Below are 23,222 nucleotides of genomic sequence, written 5' to 3'. Positions count from 1 at the left end.
CACATGGCCGATAATTGATTAGAAAAGCTGGATGACCATTTTATGTGCAGTAGATGGAAGAACAAATGATGCTGTGCACTGGCTCATGTACTTTTTGTCATTATTATTCCACGTTGTGGCCTTGTGTAATTACTCAGTCTGCATTCTTCTTCTGCTTTCTTTCCATTGCTGGTTTGAAGATAATGTAATCGCAAAAGGAACCAAGCAGCAGAGCTTCTGAATCGGAGGCAACGAGGAAAAGAAAGGCTTTGAAGTCATTCAGTTAATATTGATGAGGTGAGAGATTTTAGATGATTTCACACCAGAGATTTCCCTATTTTCTTTTATTTTGCATCTGCAAGGTCATATATCTAAAAATTCACAGTTAGCTTACATTTTCCAGTTGCTTGATCAGTGGACACTGTTGCAGGGCAAAAATCTCTCATTAACAACACTACATCTATATAATCCTTTGAGCTGTTGCAAACAAAACTTTCAATTTCTCCAAACAGCTGTGTGTAAAAAAAGACGTTTAATAACAATCTCTATTGTGGTGGTTTTTTTCCGTGATGGACAAATGCATACATAAGTGTTGTAATTGTGTGTGATTGCTAAACAAGCTCAGCCTAAACACTACAGTAATTAAACAATTTAGAACTGCTGACATGCAAAAGCTAAGAAATTTTAGTGAACTTGCTGACTACTTTTGCACAGTTCAAAATCAGATTGCAAAACTGATGACATCATGTTCCCGTCATTGTTATAAAAGCCTGTGATCACCATGGCAGCGCAGCGATGTGCTCTATGCATTGTGCTTCTTCAGCAGGTCGTTTTGCCAGTGCCTTTTACGATCCGGAAAAACTCTGGGCAGTCGGATCTTTTTAAAGTCCTCGATACATTTCTTCAGATCCTCCTCCAGCATCTTCCTCTCTTCCTCATCATCATCCACGCCAGACGTAGGGCCTCCGTTCTCCTTGATAGTGGTCCGCGGCAGGGTTTTCAGGTTGAGTGTGGTGGGACGCTGGGGGCTCTCAGCAGGTGGCGGTGTCTGGAGAAGAGGAGGACTGGAGGTAGAAGGGGGTTTGGATGATGGCAGAGGTGGAGGCAGGGCTGGAGGTGACAGAGGTGGGAGGTCAGTGCTGTCTGTGGTGGGAGGAGGAGGAGGAGGAGGAGGAGGAAGAGGAGGTGTCTGAGGAGGAGGAGGGTCTAGGAGAGGTGGGTTTTGTATGTCTAGTGTTGTGCTACTGTTGGTTTCTGGAAGGCTTTGGGTTCGACTGCTGGTGCAGGGCTGCTCTATGGCTAATACAGTATGGGCAGTAGTAGGCTGAGAGGTCCTGATCTCACTGACCGCTGGGGGGTCAGAGGTCACTGCCCTGGAAATCATTGATCCACCTGCAGAAGGGAGAGAGAACATCGCATTTAGCTGCTCTCACACAATTAGGCTGATTACTTTGAGACAAAAAAATGTTTTTGTAAATATGCTCATTCTTCACTTTAATGGGAAGATCAGTTTGAACTATGAAACTAAAGCAAGCGAGTAATTGCCTAAGCTTAGCATAAAGACTGGAGGGGAGGCTGAACATCAAGTCTGGTCCATTAAATGCTGACAGAATGATCCATTTCTCCACCAAACAACTGATCAAGATCTGCAGTCTGGTTGTTGTGAAGTTGCAAGGCAACCAGTAGACACACTGCACTAGTGCTGGATAGAGGTTATTTGTCAAGAAATACTACTAGCATGTAATGACCCTTTAAAAGCTTGTGATTGTGTTAACATTTTTTACACAAAATGCCTCCAGGCTTTGTGCTATACTGATCACCTCTTGGCTTTGGCTGCATATAAACCACACAGACTGGTGGATTACATTAATGTCTTGTTCTGAGAGTAAGCTGATAATGTTTTATCTATATTTAGGAGGTTCAGGGAAAAGACGACCGAGAAATTAACAAAAAACAATCACATTTTTGTCATAAAGTGTGACTGAGTGCAATGAACAAAGTGACACCGGCCTTATATTGCTGTGCTATGAAACTGGAGCCAGCTGGCTAGAATGCATCCCTCTCCTCTGTAATGGATTGTTAAATCCAAGTTTGACACTGATGTATGCAGATTATATAATTTTATCTACATCAGAAGAACAGTAGGTCTACAATAGGCCATAGAAAGCATGTGTGATGCATGTGAGAATTGAAAAATAAAGTTTTAGAAATAGAAAGTTAGAAAGGCTGCTATTAGCAAAACGGTGCAGGAGGAGCTACTAAGACTTGACACTCATAAATCCACCAGCCCGGATGCACTTGACCCTTTCCTTTTGTAGACAGCAACTCATGTCATCCCGGTGCCCATCTTCTGCCTGTTTAATCCCTCTCTCCAAACTGGTGTGTTCCAGCTGGACTGGAGATCTAAAAATCTCAAAGGGGCTGATAACTCTGACCTGAACTTACACAGACCCATCTCCATTCTACCCTGCATCTGTAAAATATTCAGCAGACTGGTCAATTAGAAACTCCTATGGCATTTAGAGATTCACAAAATCCTTAACTAACCATCACTACCACACTTCTTCTTCTTCTTTTCCTTTTGGCTTTTCCCTTCAGGGGTTACCCACAGTGAATCAATTGCCTCCATCTAAACCTGTCCTTTGCATCCTCTTCTCTCACACCAACTACCTTCATGTCCTCTTTCACTACATCCATAAGCCTCCTCTTTGGTCTTCCTCTAGGCCTCCTGCCTGGCAGTTCAAAACTCAGCATCCTTCTACCAATATATTCACTATCTCTCCTCTGGACATGTCCAAACCATCTCAGTCTGGACTCTCTGACTTTATCTCCAAAACCTCTAACATGTGCTGTCCCTCTGATGTACTCATTCCTGATCCTATCCTTCCTGGTCACTCCCAGAGAGAACCTCAGCATCTTCATCTCTGCTACCTCCAGCTCTTTCTCCTGTCTTTTCCTCAGTGACACTGTCTCTAGACCAAACAACATCGCTGGTCTCACCACAGTTTTGTACACCTTTCCTTTAATTTTAGCTGAAATTCCTCTATCACACATCACACCTGATACTTTCCTCCACCTGTTTCATCCTGCCTGTACACGCTTCTTCACCTCTTTTCCACACTCTCCATTGCTCTGGACTGTTGACCCTAAGTACTTAAAATCCTCCACCTTCTTGATCTCTTCTCCCTGTAACCTCACTCTTCCTCTCATTCACACACATGTATTCTGTCTTACTGAGGCTAACCTTCATTCCTCTCCTTTCCAGGACAAACCTCCACCTCTCTAGCTTCTCCTCCACCTCTTCCCTGCTCTCACTGCAAATCACAATATCATCTGCAAATATTAAACATCGCAGTCCATGGAGATTCCTGTCTAACCTCGTCTGTCAGCCTGTCCATCACTATAGCGAACAAGAAGGGGCTCAGAGCTGATCCCTGACACAGTCCCACCTCCACCTTGAACTCCTCTGTCACACCTACAGCACACCTCACCACTGTCTTACAGTCCTCATACATGTCCTGCACTGTTGTCACATACTTCTCTGCCACTCCAGACTTCCTCATACAATACCACAGTTCCTCTCTGGGCACCCTGTCATAAGCTTTCTCCAGATCTACAAAAACACAATGCAGCTCCATTTGGCCTTCTCTGTACTTCTCTATTAACATCCTCAAAGCAAATACTGCATCCATAGTACTTTTTTTTTGGCATGAAACCATACTGCTGCTCACAGATGTTCACTTCTGCCCTTAGTCTAGCTTCCACTACTCTCTCCCATAACTTCATTGTATGGCTCATCAGCTTTATTCCTCTGTAGTTGGCACAACTCCCTTGTTCTTCAAAATGGGCACCAGCACACTTCTCCTCCATTCCTCAGGCGTCTTCTCACTATCTAACATCCTGTTGAACAACCCAGAAACTCCTAGACACTTCCAAACATCTACAGGTATATCATCAGGACCGACTGCCTTTCCACTCTTCATCCTCTTCAGTGCCCTCCTCACTTCCTCCTGACTAATCTTTGCTACATCCTGGTCCACAACAGTCACCTCTTCTAGTCTTTGTTCTCTCTCATTTTCCACGTTCATCAACTCTTCAAAGTACTCTTTCCATCTTCCCATCACACTACTGGCACCTGTCAATAGACTTCCATCCCTATCCTTCATCACCCTAACCTGCTGCACGTCCTTCCCATCTCTGTCTCTCTGTCATGCCAACCTGTATAGATCAGTCTCTCCCTCCTTACTGTCCAACCTAGGATACAAGTCATCATAAGCTTTTTGTTTGGCCTTTGCTACCTCTACCTTCACCTTACGCTGCATCTCCCTGTACTCCTGTCTACTCTCCTCAGTCATCTCAGTGTCCCACTTCTTCTTAGCTAACCTCTTTCTCTGTATACACTCCTGTACCTCCTCATTCCACCACCAAGTCTCCTTATCTACTTTCCTTCCAGATGAAACACCAAGTACTCTCCTACCTGTCTCCATGATCACATTAGCTGTAGTTTTCCAGTCATCTAGAAGCACCTCCTGGCCATCCAGATCCTGTCTTAACTCCTTCCTAAAATTCATGCAACACTCTTCCTTTTTCAGCTTCCACAATTTAGTCTTCTACTCTGCTTTTGCCCTCTTCATCTTCCTCACCACCAGAGTCATCCTACACACCACCATCCTATGCTGTTTGGCTACACTCTCGCCTACAACTACTTTGCAGTCAATGATCTCCTTCAGATTACACAAGATGCAGTCTAACTGTGTGTTCCTATGTGTAACCTTTGTAAAGATAACACTATAATAATGATAACACTATAATAATATCTCTAATAATATCAGAGATACTGTTTTCAATCACCCACAGTTAAATTAAGTATGAGCCTTTGTGAAAGTTGTCCACTTTCTTTAGAATGTTTGTCAGACTTCTCCTGTGTCTTTCGTCGTTTTTATTGACGTATGTCCTGTTTGTGTTTCACACCATATTGTCATTGTCCTAAGTCACATGAATAGAAGTATTAGTGAAAGGAAGCAGCCAGGATGAGTCAGTCCAAGTAAAAGATTCCTCTGAACAGCACATCTAAAGCTTTTAAATTCACTTCCTGTTGTGTGTTTATGCAGCATTGACGACACATCAGAAATTAAAAAAATGCACACTATGAACTGGAAAAATGGATTTAATTGGTTGAGTTGGTTTTATTATGGAGTGGAAAGGGTAAATCAAGTGGTTTCCATTTACCAAACTGAACTTTAAAATCATGGTGTCCTCTGTTATGACTTGTAAATGTAATATCAAAAATCAATCAATCAATCAAGTTTTATTTATATATAGTGCTTAATCATGGCAATAGACATTTCAAAGCACTTTAACAGACAGAGAAACCCAACTGAACCCTCCAGAGCAAGCATAAGCGACAGCGGTGGGGGAAAACTCCCTCGATGAGGAAGAAACTCCGCGCAGGACCCAGACTCTTTTGGGCGGCCATCCGCCTTGACCGGTTGGGTGGAAAAGAAATCAAAGGAAGATAAGAACAGGGAAAGAGAAAGAGTGACAGAGAGAGAGAGTGGCAGATAGACCAGATAGAGTCAGTGTCAATGTGGTTAAGGTTATGTTTCCCTTTGCTAAAGTCAAGGCACAATTACAGCTGCGTGGATGACTGTATGGCGGCATGGAGGAAGAAAGGAAGCAGGACCCCAGCTGATGGATAGATGAGGGGTGTTACTAGTGGGCTTTTAGGAGAAGGTCCACAGCACATGGATAGATGGGGGTGATGCTGGTGGGCTTGGAGGTGAAGGTCCACAGAGGAAGGTCCACAGCGGATGGGCAGATGGGGGGTGGAACAGTATGATGATGACATGAAGGAAGCAGGACCCCAATCGATGGTTAGGTGAAGGGTGATACTGGCGGATGGGAGGTGCAGGTCCACAGCAGATGGTCCACAGCAGATGGTCCACAGCAGACAGGGTGGATGGATGGAAATGTCACCAACATTCTAACTTTTGTTAGGCAGATTTCCAAACTTTGTGCAAAGCTAAGCTAGGTAGACACTAGCAGTAGGCCATTAACTGTCAGTACCCGTTTCTTCTGCTGTCGTGGGTCGCAGGGTTGCTGGGGCCTATCCCAGTGGACTTGGGGCGTGAGGCAGGGTACACTCCAGGTGGGACACCAGTGCACCTAGTAGCTAAACTTACATAATTACCAGATAAGTGTGAGTAGTATTAATTAATCTATTCATCCAACTATCAGCATAGAACTCAATGTATTTTCCAATGTCAAACTGTTCAATCATCCATAACAGATGACAGATTTTATTTTCATTCTCCGGTGTTTGGTCTAGTTGAATGAAAGTCTTAATTAAAAATGGAGCTTTTTGCACAGTTGTTTGCCTGTGCTTCCTTTCATTTGTTTGTCTTTCAAAGTGTGTCATTAGGGTGCGGTTGGCATGTGAACCTCAGCTTTGAGCTTCCTTTGACTCAAAGAGTACCACAGTGCACATATGCTGGCATTAAAGCTGGCAGGAACATTCTGGAAACAGGCGTTAGCAGAGGAAGGAACTCAGCAGGAGATGAAAATAAAAGAGAGATAAGGAAAGTGGGGGGACATTTCCATTTAAACTCAGGTTTCCATTCTACCTTTGCCTGTATGTATGCTATCCTTGAAGGAAGAGTGTGTGTGAATGGATGGTGTGAAAACCCCTGGCTGAAGCCTGACAAGCCATTTTTCACGGTATGTGGATTTTTCATCTCATCTCTGTGTGAAGACAGAGGAGGTTGCTGTGCTGTGACTTCTCAGAATAGTGGTGGCACATTCACATTCTGTTCTGTTTGAAAGCCCATCAACCTCTTTGAATTGCCTCGCCTCTCTGTACAAACAGCTTTTCTTCTTAGAAATCAGTGAGTGGGTAATCAACCTCTGTCTTTCCTTTGATTTTCACTGTCTCCATAATGACACTCAGACTCCAGTTGGATAAACAAGCCACGGCAAACTTGTCAATGTCTGCAGCCACTCAATAATAAACATTTCAAAATTAACCCTTCTTAAATATATTTTTATGGTTGGTGGAACATTTTTTTGTACTAATAATCCTGGTTTTCACCATCAACATCATCACAGTCATGATCATAAACTGGGCCTTCTGTGTTGTTGGGCAGTTTGGAATCACAGTTTGGAAATCTCTGGCAACGTGATCTTTACTCTTTGTCTTATGATCCATTTGCTAAAGTATTGAAATGCTCTGTTTTTCATGCCTGTTCTGTTATCAATAAATAACCATCTGAAACAACTGTGGAGAAAATAGTGCAGAATAATACGACTGCGAATGCCAAGCAGAAGTTATCTGAGCCTGTTCTTGTTGTTGGAGTATTTCAATACGTACAATTAACTTTCCAACTGAAAACGTCCAGTGGACAGAAAGAACTCAAACACATCTTAAATCTAACAACCTAGACATGAACATGGCCTTAAGGTGGGCATTTACGGTACAACTTTATTAATGTCTTGTTTAAATCCATCCAATAAAGTATGAGTCAATCATCTGCAATGTGGAGCAGCTGAGGTTTTATATTTGTTTACACTTTGTGGTTCAATTACCAAACCACAGCCTGACTGCTTCCACTGCATGGGTAGAATAGTCCCGTCTGCTTCTGTCGATGAGTCAGGCTGTTGACTGTTATTGGGAAGGATTTCTTTGATAGGGACAAGATTGTTTTCAAAAAGGTAGATATTTGTTTTGCTTGCAGATTATTAACCATGATTACAAGGCAAGGAGGTGCTTCTGTCATCATATATGTGTGAAAACTTTTCATAAAAGTGACAGTCATGTTATTGACTTACAAATGGCTGTAGGAAGATGCAGACCTTTGGTCTGTCAATTTTACAGGATGATTGGAGTTATGTCAGCCGTGTTTTATGCTCTATAATGTGCTGTACATTGTTTTCACTTCTCTGTTCTCTAATTCAATTGTGCAAGAACCTGGAAACAGCCAAGCAAAATATCTGACATGCCAGAAAGTTAGCTGATGGTCCAGTGGATAGTTGGGAGCAATTGATTGTGCATCAGTTGCTGTAGAGTTAGTCCCTCTCTGTGCTGCACAACAGACAACACTATGAAAGTGAAATTCATGGAGACTCAAAAATCATGCAGCGTACACTTAATTTTAGATCAAATGAAATGGCAACAACAGTCCTGAGTGAAAACTGCAGATGTTGATCACAATGACATATTCACTATAACTGTGACGCAGGAACACCGTGTACATCTTGCTGCATGATATGAAAATACATATGAGCAGCTAATCTCTCTTAGAGCTTCTCATACATGCTTATGCAGAGATAAGTACCCACCCCCCCCCCCACACACACACACACATGCACAGACATATAAAGACACACAAGTCCCTGCACTCCTTCCTTCAGCAGGGCTCATCATCATGGTAACCCATCTTATATAACAGGAAAAGCAGCTTGTGTCAAAGGGAGGGGGCACAAACTATTCTCCTACTGCCTTTCTGGATACCTGAATACGTGTGTGTGTGTGTGTGTGTGTGTGTGTGTGTGTGTGTGTGTGTGTGTGTGTGTGTGTGTGTGTGTGTGTGTGTGTGTGTGTGTGTGTGTGTGTGTGTGTGTGTGTGTGTATGTGTGTGTGTGTGTATGTGTGTGTGTGTGTGTGTGTGTGTGTGTGTGTGTTTGTGTGTGTGTGTGTGTGTTTGTGTGTGTGTGAGAGAGAGAGAGAGAGAGAGAGAGAGAGAGAGAGAGAGAGAGAGAGAGAGAGAGAGAGAGAGAGAGAGAGAGAGAGAGAGAGTGAGTGAGTGAGTGAGTGTGTGTTTGTGTGTGTGTGTGTGCACAAACCTGTGTTCGGGCACATGGGAGGATTGTCTTGTGTGTTGGTGGATGCATGTACTGAAAGCACATGTGTGTATGTTTAAGTGTGGGTGTTTGCATGTGGGGTTGTGTGGGTTTTTGTGTGAGTTGTTGTGTCCTAGGAATTTGAAGGAAGGATGCATAAAGACAGAGACAAAGCGAGATGTAGGGGATGGAGACATTGGCAGAGATGTGTTCTTCTCTGTTGGTGTTTGGTGCATTCAGTGTCTCTCAATGAATGTATGTGTTTGAGGGCTGACTGGACGTGGGCGTACGAGGGTTTAGCATTGTCAAAGGAATAATCCACTGGGGGATGGGCTCCATGCTTTCCTCCACCACTAAGCCTTATGGAGGAAAACAGAGAAAGAGAGCACTCAACCATTTTCCGCGGGCCACTTCTCCAGGGATATATGCAAAAGCCAAAGCACTTTCTCACACATCCTGTCCTCCCTTTCTGCCTCCCGCTCTCCCATCTGTTCAGTGTGACACAGCCCTCCGTTGCTATCATTACTGCTATTAGCAACTAATGTGTCACTGTTACCAGGGTTTATCACCTCCCCAGTGTCCTCTGTAGTATATAATATTGCTTTTCCACCCCACCTTTCACTCATTGCACACTGACTTCTCTTACATATTAATTTTATGCATTTATGACAAGGTAGGGAAATAGACAGTAGATAAGTATTGTGATTGTAAACATACAATATACAGGAGATGCTTTGTGAAGTAGAATTGAAATTAGATTACATTTTTGGCAAAAAAAAAAAATCTGTGATAGAAGGAGGAACCCTTTATTAGTGAAATGCAGAAATTGTGATTGATTATTAACTTAAAGACAGACAACTGAAAAAGATAACAGATAACAAATACCTCTGATCAGTAGCTAAATGAGATGTAACCACGTCACTGGTAAAGGAAATGGGAAGATTAGCTCCTGGACCTTTATGGAATGAAATGGAAAAATGCATTCATAGATAGAGTATAAATTTCAGTGTACCCAGCTGCCATTATGGGGGAAAGTAGCTCATCAAGAGCAATATAAGACTACAAAAACTAATCGCCCCATGATATTTCCATGCTTAGCCAATCACACATGCATTCACACACTGATGAAACAGCTGTTCTTTATCTCCCCAAGGACGAGATGCAGCTGGAGTAGAGGATCGTTGTCAGTTTAGCAGAGCTATTCTTGAAACTCCAAAACAGAGTTTTAACAAAGTTAGACTATGGTTAACACATTTTACTTCAGCGGGGTCAAAGGTGTTGGTTTTGTCCAATGGTACAGCTGTGGAACTTCAGTGACAGGAAATGAGACCAATCATTTCTACTCCTCAGCTAGCTTTTCAGCACAACTCTAAGCAGAGTAAATTCTGGTGATTTGGTGACAAAATTGTGAATAACACGTAACGTCGGGACTACTGCCTTGTAGCTCTACCGATTAGCCTGGTACCATGATTCTTGAACCATTATTACTTCTTTGTCAATGCCTCTTTGGAGAACTAGGGGTAAGCATCCTCCATCCTTTAAACCAGGTGCGTTGCTGTGGACAACGGAGTCCTTCGGTGAAAGGACAACTTACAGCTGAAGAGGTTGTCATCTGTTGTAGACCATAATTATACTGTATTCCTTTACCACCTGAAGTAAATTTCATCTGTAGCTCCTGTCCAGTTTCTCTTTTAAAGGAACCAACAACGTCCACCTGTCCTATAGTAGATAGTAGGATGCTTGTTTGGAATTGTCTGGGGTTTTTGGCAGTGCATGTTTTTCTGCATTCATGGGCGTTTATTGTCATTCCAAGATGTGCCAATACGAGTGGGTATTTCGGGAGCTCTTTCCAAGATATTTTTGGGTCAGACTGTGCAGCATCGACTATTACATTATTAACATGGCTGCTATTTTAGCAGAATTATAGTTTGCCGTGTTGTTTTTGGAATCTATGTGACCACCACTGTCCAGCATCATGTCATAATCAGTTAATATTTGCCTTGCATGCTGCTCTACCATCAGCTGCTGCACTTATCTTTGGCTATAGGTAGCTATTAGCTCAGTTAGTTGTGGAATTAGTGACCTCACAGCTGACTGGAGTCTGGCTCACTTCGCATCACAGGTGGTAGATGAGCAGTGTGGCTCCTCTCTACCAGGCTTCCCAAAATACAAGACTACAATTGGACTGGGATTAAACTCAACCTCAGATATCTGCGAAGGCCAGTTTGTTCACAGCGGACACAACATCGAGGTCATTTACTGCAGCTCACAACTATATCTCCAGGGACAAGAAAACACAGAAGGCAGGGAGAAAGGCTGCAAAAGAATGACAACGACTCGGGCACCAGCAATCGGTAGAAACTGTTTAGCGGAAAAATGCAGTTGAGGCAGTGAAGTAGGAAAGCTCATCTTCGTTTGATAAGAGCCAAATTTGAATTCAGAAGTTACAATTGTTTAAGTCAATTATTTGTGGTCTTTAGATGTTTTTTTTCCTTCAACTACAAAATGCAGGCTGCTTCAGAGCAGAAACACAAGGCACAATGGGCCAAGGCTAACTGATCAGCATGTTAACATTGATAGATATGCTGTCTTTACAGAGAAACCTTTCTCTTAATGTACATAAATGGAAACATTAAAATGATAAGATCTATTCTGGTGGAATATAAGGCAAACACCACATCTCTACAATACTTACGCAGACATACAAAGTGGACCCATGAAGTTTGGCCATCACGTATGAGTGGATGATTCCACAAGCAAATGGGCTTTGTGTAATAATAAACATCAATGATATGTTCCTAATACTAACCAAGTCATCTTTTTCTTTTTCAAGTAAACAGTGATGACAGAAAGTTTTTGTTTATGTCAAAGGTCCCTCCTGGGTCTGGATGAGACACCTCTGGGACAAAGTGATATCTGATGAACTGGGCAAAGATATGCTGGGCGTATTGGTCCCGACTGATTTTATTGATGCTGGGTTTTTAGTCTTTTTAATACATTTATAAAGAGCATCATACACCAGGTTGTCAGCTTTAGAATTACCTAAGGTGCCCACAACTGACTTTCCTGTGATTACCACTATAATAATATATGATAGACAAAAATTGATGTCATCAAAATGTCATCTTCTTTTGAATTACCTTCAATATGACCGAGTCAATCAGCTTCTACTCTTTTTTACTCTAAAGGTGTGTGACCTGAGGATGAGGAGACTGTCAAACAAGAGCACAGCATCATCTCCATGGAAACGCCACAATGATGTGCAAGAAGTAGAGCTGAACAAATGCATAATAATGTCTTTGAGGCTGAGCGACGCCTTTCATCCTGTGTGGCATGGCGCATATGGCCTGAACCACTTGTTCCAAAGGGAGCTCACGCTACGTGGCTTCAGCAATTACTGAGTGTTTTATATCTAATTACATAATATTCAACTCAGATATCCAACATCTGCTTTGTGAAGTGATCAGTATGGCGCCTAATGACAGAGTGGGTCTCACCGCCCACAGTCTCTTCATTCATTGTCTTCCTCTGATTGCCATCAGAGCAAATACATACGGAGGCATGGTAATACACTGGTCTTCAGTTTATATACCCAGGCATAAGCACAGCTGCCTAGATGGATAATTCCTTGTGGGTGCTTATGAATGTCTACTCAATTGCAAATCTGTCAAACAGCATAATGTAAAGGACATGTACTGGATGTCGGCTGGAGGCTGAGGACGTAAAGAAAAGAGAGGACAGAGCAAGAGAAGACTTGTGAGTCAAGGAGAGCAAAAAAGAATCAACTGGACTTTCCTGGTTAACTGAGAAGGTTTTAACTCTCATCCAAGAGGTTTCTTCAGTTCTAACTGACTGGTAAAGAGTCTATTACTCTGTATATATGTGATGTTTTGTCCTTAGGGTGGACGGACTTACAGTATCTCTTCGTGCATTTCCATATTTGAATTGTTTGGGAATCTTGTGTTTTCTGGAAATTCTTTTAAATATCCCTGAAACACCAGTAAGTTTGGGGATGATGACTGGTTTCCCTTTCCTGTTCATTAATGTTGTTGGATTTGTTGGTCTCAAAAGTCAGTTTGGATAGTCACATGTCTTCAGAGCGTTCCTGACGTGTTCCTGCTCTTTGACCATTTGTGCTGTTCTGGAGGGGATATTTTGGGCCTTGTGGTTCAGGATGCTGATGACCTTCAACTTGTGCTGCAGTTGGTGGTGGGAATCAAAAGAGGATACTGGTTGGTATGGGTGGGTTTTCTGTATACCTTGCTGTTGAGATTCTCATTATTTCAAGGTGTACAGCGCAGTCCAAGAAGGGCAGGAAGTTGTTCTTAAAATCTACATGGCTGATCTTCATAATGGAATCCACTGTGTTTACGTGGTCCATAAAGGCCTCGACTTCTTGGGTCCGGATTTTGAACCAGGTGTCATCCACATCCCTGAACCAACGGATGGGTGTCGTCCCTGGAAAAAAGGTCAGAGCCTTGCTTTCCACCTCTTCAATATACAGTACCATTTGACTTCTCTAGGGGGTACAGGTAAGCCCACGATACAGCCATATTTGTATCTGTACTAGTTTTCTCTGTCCTGGAAGTAATTGGTTGTCAGACAGAGGTCCAGCAGTGTGCAAATGTGGTCTGGGGTCAGTTATGTTCTGTTCAGTAGTGTTTTGTCTTGTAGAAGTTTTTTTTCTTACTGTCCTAACTTCTTTCATGGTTGGAATGCAGGTAAGGGTGATGTGACGTCAAAGTAGAACGTGATTTCATCTGGGTTCAGTTTCATTTCCTTTGCTGTTTGCTGATCCTGGGAGTTTTTAACACGCTGTGGAGTGTTACCAATAAGAGGGTGTTGGTACAGGGTGGTGGTGAGGTACAGGCACACCTTGGTTTCCGACCACAATTCGTTTCGGAAGGCTGTTCGAATACCGATTTGTTCAAATTCCAAATACATTTTTCCCATTATGAATAATGTGAATGGTCTTAATCCATTCCAAGGTGCTAGAAAACTACCTTTTTTCAACATAATATGTTATTTCATAATGTCATTGATATATCAAATTGTGTAGTAATGAAACATATCAAACAAATCTAAAAGAAAGAAGCAAACACGAGAAAGAAAAAGAAAAAACACAAAAAACATCGACGTAATCAGGTTAGCCTCAGGTATGAGTTACCGTCGTCTTTTGGACAGAAGTTTACGGTACCGTAACTCGTACCATAGGCAATGGAATGTAAATTAAGTGAAAAATTATTGAATACAGTAAACTAAAATAAAAAGCACATTACCGTCATGTTTTCTCTTGACTTTTCTCGCCTTTTCTTCCGGGAGAATTCTGTCTGATAGTTAGTTTTGCCCAATCTTCTCATTTCTCTATCTGACCTGTGTGATGGTCTTTGTTCCTCTGAGTAAGGTCAGTTGTTCTGTTTGATGGTTCACTTTTGATCACAGTGATTACATCCTGTGAAGCGGTGATGTATTGTAATCGTCAATGTGTGTTCGTCCGCCCGTCCGTCCATCAGTCCACCAAATATCTTCACAACCATTGCAGATAGAAAGATGAAACCAAAAGCACATTACCAGGGCGGCAAAGGGGATGAAAATGAGATGATGACTTTGACCTTGAGAAAACTAGGTCAAGGTCAAATATCAACTTTTGAACACTCAGGAACCAGGTAAGATTTATAAAAGTAGATGAAAGTAGGTCAGGATAAAATTTTGAATTCAGGGGTGTCGCGGGATGTTGCAGTCTCTGACTGCCTTATTCAAATTTGTGAGTCTGGCATTCCTTGCTCTTTGGTGTGCTGTGTTATACGTGCATTCTACACAAATTTGATGAAGTTCTCCAATATTTCCCTGGAGAGGAGGGGTGTTATTCCTCCATGGATTTAGTCAAAACTGGTAGCCAATACATCATTCATGAAATGAACTGAAATGAATCTGATTGTCTCTCTGAGCAGTTGGATCTGTGTTTGATTTTGCTCAATGTCTTTTTACTGTGGATCCCAGATCACTGAGAATAATCTTGTTCAGTCTACTTTTCAGTTTTCAGACAAAATCTGCTAAATTTACTCGAAGTTCTCTCATACTCGTAATAATAAGCAAGTTCTTTTTTTATGTAGAGAAGATTATTATTACATTGCGTTTCCTGTGCCTCAGGTGTTTTTTCTGCATTCCAAATTCAGGCTAACCAGTCTACAGACGCACCCTAAAGCCACCTGGCACAGGTCCTCCCAGGGCCGGCAGCTCCTCCATCACCGGCTTCTCCTCTTCCGCCAGCCTTCAACCGGGGTCCGAGCCGGTCCAGGACAGCAGCTCCAAGGACAAGCCTTACTGTTCAGCTTACAGATAATTATAGAGACAGATTAGCACTCAAGTCTCCATATGGTCAAGGTGGATTCCATCCCAACAACAACGCTGACACATTTACATCTCGCTGCTTAAAGTGAGACACGTCAGATCAGCAAAGACATGCTGTAGTTACTGTGCATGGGTCACACAGATGTACTCATGATGTAGCTCGGCCTCAGACACAGCTCTGCTGAAAAAGACCAACCACTGTTCAAGTAACTTTCAGCCTCCTTTCCCTGGTTATTGATTCCTATCAGAACTCATGTAATATTTTACTTATGACTGATGATTTTTATGGCCAGACACACTAACTATTTTCTGACAAAAGTGGCCTCTTATTTTTGCCTGCTAGTTCCTTAGTCCACTTTAAAGTCAAAGGGTGATTAAGTATTTGCTGCAATAGCACCTCAGCTTTGGATCAGCCTGTCAATATTCAATCTGCTGACACAGTCTCTGCTTTTCACAGCCTGGCAAATGTAGGCTTTTACACCCTCACTTTCTTGGCTGGCATTTCCTATTTTTTAATCCCTTAATCCAGGTCTGTTGTGTGATTTCAAGATCATCTGTTTTTTTTCTTCTGTTTGGATAAACATCTTATAAAATTCTTCAATATAGAATTTTTTATTGTACTCTCATACTCTCAAAATGCTTTACTTTTTGAAAAAAGTAGTTACATTATATAATGCTGTTATATTTTTACAGCACACAAAATGACTTTCTTCCCAGAATTCTATCTACAAACTCTTCAGTGTAAAAAATGTGACATTTTCCTTGCCATTGGCATTAAAACCAAAAACGGTTTATATAATTTTCCATCTTAAGAAACTTCCAAAGAAACTAGAATCTGAAGTTAAGTTATCGTAATTCTATAAACCCACCACAGATATGAATAAAACAGGCATTAATAATAAAGTGAACGAGGGGCAGGGGGTGAAAGAGCTTAAAAGCGAACCAGCATTAAAAAATAAAAAACATGAATCCAAAAACCCTAAATTGTAATTATTTTCTGGTTTTCTACATTTTACATGATGTATGAACATAAAACTAAAAATTAACGAGTGTTATTAGTCAACTGCTGCACTGACCTGAGCCCTCTGACTGTTAATGAGGAACTCCCATCTCTCACCTTATGACCTTTTGTGCTACAAGTATCTAGAGGACACTCTAATCCTTCCATGGGAGAAATACAAAATTTCAGTCCAAATATTTTGCATTGGTAATGAAAAAATTTACATATTTCAGATGCCAGTTGCAGCTGAGTCTGGCAGGGGATTTGCAAATCCTAACGGTTTCCGCTTTCATTATTTTGTCACAGCTTCCTTCTCGCTTTGCCCAATCTGGCGTTTCTCTTTTTCTTTCTGGGGCTGGTTCCTGCTCGACATGCTCCTGCTTACGTACATACAGCCTCTTTAGTTCTGTGTGTGAGAGGAATGCTGCTGTTGAGTCTTCCCTTTTTGTTTTTCCTATCAGTCCTCTGACGTACTCTCTGAAACTCAGACTCAGTCCCTTGATAACTAATTTCATCATTCCTAATTCCCATCCTACTTTGTTCCTCCTGTAACTCGGAGCCTAATAGAGAAAAGATTTTAATCTCAAAAGAGAATAATGAGTGCTGAAGGAGTTCAGACGTGCACTGATACACCACTAGTGCTCTAATCTGCTCCTTTCTTACTGCTAAAATGTGTCCCGTGTTTTAGTCCCACTGGTGTGACGACCCCCCCTCACCTTGCGTGTCCCTTTGGTGCTCAGGTGTCCAGCACGTTTGGTGATAGCTGCTCTCCATGTGTTAAGAGAAAGAGGATGAAAAGAGGCTGGAGAGCATCTGCGCCCATGCTGGAGGTGCAGCCATGGTACACATCTGACTCAATGCCTGGCTCACTATAAATAACCCAACATAATGCAGGAAGATGCCCGGAGCCAATGCTTCTGTACTCTCTGCATATGGTTACATGGCTGCGCTGGAAACCATGTTGTTGTGAAGTATAACCTGAGCTCTCATACACCAACACATACAAATTAACAAAGGCCAATGCAAGGCCAATGTTCACATATAACATGCACTCACTCCACGCTACAAATGTCACGTATTAATGGAGAAAACAGCAGTAGGCCTCGGGCTGCTGTGTACCTTACCACTCCATCCTGATATCGCCTGACACTGAGGGTGAACCTCTGCTGTCAAGTGAGAATGAAGGGGGTAAATGACTTGTTTACTTGCCTATGCATACATGACTGATCACAAAGATGAGTGAAAAGAAGGCAAGCAATTAGATGGCAAACCTCACAGCTCTCAGTCATTAGCCTTGCACAGGAGGGCTGTTCTATGTCTCCCAGCAACCTCCCTCCCTCAGTGCATTTATGACTCTTTGTGTCGGAGACTACAAGTGCATGCTCAGCATATTTGAGAGATGGGGAGTGTTTATGCACCTTTCTACCAACCCAGCTCTGACCCACCCATCACAGAGCCTCAACCATGCAAACCACAGACCAAACAGACCAAGAATATACTCATCCACTTCTACTGTTACATGCTGAAGCTTCGTAGACATAAACAAGCACAGAGTCACACTTGGCTGCTTCTGAATTAACAGACACAGCAGCATGCAGGGGAAAATCAGAAAATATATTCAGTCTATGGAAACAATGGGTCATTGAGAGCCGTCTTGTCACTATGATGTATGTGTAACGTTTAGTCATAAAAGATGGAGCAGTCTGGGAACACGGGCAGAACTGAAAGCTCCAACAGATGATTAATAAAAAGATGTTGTTTTTCTTTCCTGCTGGATTTCGTACTACCAATCAATACCAGTTCCTACCACGCAGTGGATATGAGACCACTTGGCGTAACCGAATCTGTCTGTGTGTGTTGATGCAGCAGACAGGCCACAGAGGAGCGCATTACAGCATGGCCCAGTGGACAGCCCAGCACCTCACTGAATAACGCTGGTGTTGCTCAGGAAGGGAGATAAGATGGGAACACAAAAAAATTCCTGCCATTTTAAACCCATCCCAGTCTCATCTGGCTTCTGCAGAGTTATCCGTCTGTCTCTCTGCTTCCTCGCCTCTGCTTTCCAAACCCCTTTTCTTTCTATCACATCCATCCGTTCCTGTTTTCCCTCTTCCTCTTTCCCTTTCTTTTTTTTTTCCAAACAGGGGAAGCATGACCCAGCTGGCAACAAGACAAAGCAATCATTCTAAAGAGGATGGGGGCCGAGGCATGTTGCCATGTAGCGCTGCCTACGGCAACGATAGCACCACAGGAACATGGCATGGGTAGGACCACCAGTTCAACGCAGTCAGAACAGTCCTGCACTCTCAGGGCATTTCGTCCTTCTCTTGTTCTTTGATGGTTACAGTCAAAAGAGTGAGACACACAGAGAAACTGAACTTCACACATTTAGGGAGAACTTTCACATTTAAGTGAAATAAAATAAAGGAGTTTGATATGTTGAATGTGGGCCAAACAATGCGCAAATAATGTGAACTGCCATTCAAGATTTTTCCCATAAAACAGAGAAGTGAAACTCATCTAGGTGGAATATCTTTAAAGTAATGCTCCGAAGAGAAGGTGCATATCAGAGCCAAAATGTTCTTCTTTTGTAGCACGTGAGCGTGCATTGCTTTTCAGCCACAAGTTTCACCAGAGAAGATTAAATAAGTGGAAAGAACAAAACAATCTCCAGCAGCATTTCATCACAGTGCTGACTGACCTGGACCTCACTGCAGCCGTTGCACATCTTTCAACACTTCTCACATGTTTGCTGATGAATTTCAAGCCTCAGGGAAACTCACGTCAAAACGAAGAGCCGTTTGGGATCCTGAAATTTCACACGTGAGGCGCATCTTTCTGTGTTCGCGCTAATGACTGACCTCAGATCTTTTGTGTTGCTGTGGTGTTGAGCTCAAACTACACTGAGTCTGTCACTGTCACACTCTGAGGAAGCAGCATACTTTCCAGACCACAAAAGAAATCATTTGATTTCCACGAAAGAATGCACACGAGTCTTCAAATAAATTGTTTTTTTGAAGCTTTTGAATGGTTTTATCTGGGCCAGGCTGAGATCAGGTTTGGAGCTCCTACACTACACTAGATAATTAGCTCGGGATAATCTGCTGTTCACAACCTGCATCCGTTTACTTTACCGGTTTTTGTTAACAACAGACAAACACAATGTCTGGCAAGTGAGCTCAGGTCCAGACTATCCCAACATTTTTACTGTAAGCAGTAATTAGGTCATTTATAGGTCACATGATGTTTTGTGTATCGCTTTAAAAGGAGACTGTTATCTATGCACATCGTCATTCATATCCCGGCTCTGTTTTAAGGTCAATTGCTCAACACAAAAAAGGGAAAAACAGTAGAAGAAAACAGATGGGTTGATGAAGAGGGTGGTGCCTAAGGGCCATGTTGAACATGATGTTGGCTCAATGTGTGTGCTTCCTTTAATGGAACATAGTGAAGTAAAGAATATGAAATTGTTTAACTTGACTGAAAAAGAAAGGATTGCAACATCAGATCACTTTCCTCATAGTTTGTCACGAATGCCAGTCAATGATGCTTACAAAACATTTCATCATGAATTGAAGCTGCAACCCAGATAGAAAGAGAAATCCTTTTATTTGACAAATCATTAACTTTTTGCTGAACACTTTTAATGTCAGTGTCGTCTACAGCGACACACTGCAGCAGCTCTAACATATTGACTCAGACGTCAAAAAGCACTTCACTGAAACACAACATTGTGGCTTCTAGACATTTCTCAATACATTTATTGTCGCTGTCAGACATTCTGCCAGCGCTCTGACCCGACACATTCCAGCTCAGGAATAATCTCTCACTACGGCGCCTCGACGGCTGCCTCTCAGCTCACAAGTCACGTTATGTTCAACCGTTATCTCGCTACAGCATCTTCATGTTGGGACATTTTCTTCACTGCATTTTAATTTTAACACCTTCTTTTCTTCAAATGCCTTCAGTTTATTATTTAGTCTGAGGTAAAGATGTGCAGACCTGTCCTGAGGCTGTGTGTATCTGGAGAGGACCCTCTCTTTTAACATCTAGTTATACCCACTTCCTGCAAACTGCCTTCACAATGCCAGGTGCTGCTAAGGTGCAGAGAAGACGTTGCTCCTGGTTGCTACTGTGTCACTCCGTCCTTTCTTTTGGGCATTGACTTACAGTAAGAGAGAGCTATCATCAAATATGCAACAGCTTCGACTAACACTGAACTGAGTATTGAGAATAACATGTTTAAAGAACACTCAAAACATAAACTGCTGAGGTAACCACCACATTTTTTTTTTTTTTTTGGAAAAAACAAGTGGTCACGCTCCTCACCCATCGCCACATTACTTTAAAAATGCTCTTATATCTAATAAAGCGAAGAGAAAAAGCACAATGAAAAAAAAATAGGGGCAGTGTGACTGATGTAAACACCTTCCTTCTTGTCTGCCCTCTCAGCCCAGGTGATTAAAATACTGAAAGCTCCCTCACACCATCACCCCACACACACTTCATCTCACAACTTTTCTATCTCTGTAAAGATCTTTTGATATTTGTGCTTTTTTTCCTTTCATTTTTTATTTTTTCTTTAAATCTGGTGCTTGTTTATTTACCACAAAAACTTTCCTGAAAAGAAAATTCCACACTAACAATCTCTCTTTCAAAATAAAATCTCTGATACTTTTTTTTTTTTTTGTCCTCTGTCAATGTGGCTGTTATAATGATGCTCATTCATTCACAATCACAGCTGAACAGACCAATGGCACATTTCCAATCACATAGTACTGGACACATTTCATAGAAATTGAAGAGAACTAGATTTACATTTTTTTTTCTTGTGCTTGGGCTGCTCACATCCCTCAAGGCTGATAAGATGTCCAATTATTTGGTAATTTAGTTCAGAGGAGCAGAAGAGAGTCCGATATGCATGCGAAGCATAGCGCTGTACATTACAGCCACTCTTTGAAGCCCTTTCCTTCACACCCTTGTGACTGGCTCTACAGTCTCATAGACACAACTGGGCGCTTATTTAACAAAAATTAGCTCTTGGATACAGTATTGTACTTCACCAAGGCAGATTTAATATAGGGTACCAAAAGGGAAACAGTACATAGACGTTATCAGTCTCTGCAGGAAAGGCTGTGGGGTTCCTGTGGGTGAGGACTGGGGAGTACAACAAAAGCTAGACCTGAGGATGAAGGAGCTGTAGAGGCATGGGGGAGGGGGGGCTGCAGATTCGACCTGCAGAGAAGGTATGAAGAGTCAAAGCAGCCACTGAGGGCTGTTCACGGGGTGGAGGTGGAGGCTGCAGCGAGCTACGGGAGGCAACAACATCTATGGAACATCTACTGGTGCAGGAGCCATCATAGAGAGGGCAGGATGGCTGGAGGCTGCAAGAGGGGGGCACTTGGAGACAGGGTTTGGGGGGAGGGGGGGGACAAAGCCGGTAGTCTCACTCACGGTAGAACACATATTCAGTGTAGCTGGTCCAGATCTTGTCATCTGTCTGCTCATGGGCAAAGGCGCAGGTTCCTGTAGAATTACAAGCTACCATGTGAAAGCCGGCATCAGCCAGTTTGTCAAACGCTTGTTCCAGGAAGGTGAACTTCAGGTAGTAGCGGGACGTGTAGCGCTCAGGGGGGCGGTCGGGGTCGCGGCTTTCGTTCAGCGTCTCCCCAAACACCTCTTTGGCCAGAGAGGTCTTCCCACACACCATGATCCTCGCCACCCGGCGGAATTTGGCGTCTGTGTGGCTGTCGCGGCCAAGAGTGTACGAGCCCCGGTAGCCGATGGTGATGAACCCGGACCGCTTGCTGTCCACGGCGCTGGGGACCAGACTGGCACAGGCGGCGGCAGCGGCACCCAGGGAGCTGAGGTTACGGGCTGTGTCAATCCCAGGCGAGGAGTCCTCTGGGTCACTCTGACAACCTTCATCACCCAGGGAGTTCTGCTTGCTGAATTTAGGAGCCAATAGCTTGACGAGCTCTGGCAGATTGAAAAACTCAGCCTCCCTCTGCAGACGCCCACGCTCAGGGAAATGGTCCGGAAGAACCAGATGCTGATCCCGCATGTAGTCCAGGATGTAACGGAACAGGAAACCATCACGGTCCACAAAGAAGCGACCTTTGGTGTCCCTGGCCAGTCCTTTGGCGGATTTACGAGTGAACATCTCACCGAGCAGAGAGTCTGGCACACTTGTAAGAGTAGAATAGCGGGTTATGTACACTTGACCTCCAACATTGAGCTCTATGATCTCTGGGAAGGGTACCTCCTCCCCTGATATGCCACTATCTGGTAAAGCCATGGTTTACTCCTGCGTCACGGTGCGCTCTTGAATTCTTGAATGCAGCTTTTAAAAAACTCTGTTGGCCACAGTGAAAGTTCAGACTACAGCTTTAGAGACACCTCCCGCAGCTGCTGGTGAAGCCTGCTGTCGGTCCGTGGATTGCGGGTCCTGCTGCGGTGAATCGCCGGTAATAAAGACGCGGCTGACGCGCACCGCGCACTCGGAACGCAGGCAGGCAGAGCTGACCGCCAGTCTCACGACAGAACCGGCAGGAACGAGAAACCGACACCAACACAACCTCTACTCTACGGCTTGTTCTTACAAGTTCTAAAGCATAGCAGGATGTTTCAGGCAGCGTTTATAGCGGACCGTCCCCTAGAAATAGATGCGTTATCCGGTGATTCTGCTCCCGGCACCAGTTCTCTGAGCAGAAAATTGCACAAATGTCCATAACGACTTCTCTTTATTATAATCGGTTTCCCTCGCCTAAACAGTATCCAGCTTCATTCAAACAATCCATAATTGGTGATTTCAGTCGGTAACCCGCAGACGAACAGCCACGAGATGAAGAGGACGGTGAACATGTAGTGAGATGAGAGGAAGACGCACAAAAACATCTCTGAGTGTTCCATTGCCAAGTGTTCGCTTGTTCGGTTCCCCTCTCGTCTCCTCCTCCCGACTGGAACCGAGCGGCGACGTAACGGAGGATACATCCGTTAAGCCCCGCCCCACCCTCCGTGACGCGCCGGTGCCCTGATCCAAAGTCCAAACGTCCTG

General features: G+C 43.2%; 1 protein-coding gene across 1 annotated transcript; it reads right to left on the bottom strand.

Annotated features, from left to right (window-relative positions):
• kctd12b (potassium channel tetramerisation domain containing 12b) lies at positions 1-23,144 on the bottom strand. The gene is made up of 2 exons (XM_068325088.1): positions 21,620-23,144; positions 1-1,371 (listed from the first exon to the last, which is right to left on the bottom strand). Exons 1-2 carry the CDS (start codon positions 22,461-22,463, stop codon positions 782-784), a joined length of 1,434 nt encoding a protein of 477 aa, XP_068181189.1. The 5' UTR covers positions 22,464-23,144; the 3' UTR covers positions 1-781.
• Positions 23,145-23,222: the final 78 nt, after the last annotated feature.

Source organism: Antennarius striatus, chromosome 10 (genome assembly GCF_040054535.1).
Source record: "Antennarius striatus isolate MH-2024 chromosome 10, ASM4005453v1, whole genome shotgun sequence".
Lineage (NCBI taxonomy): Eukaryota > Metazoa > Chordata > Actinopteri > Lophiiformes > Antennariidae > Antennarius > Antennarius striatus.
The sequence above is the reverse complement of the archived record's forward strand: the minus strand, read 5'-3'. Positions and strand labels throughout refer to the sequence as shown.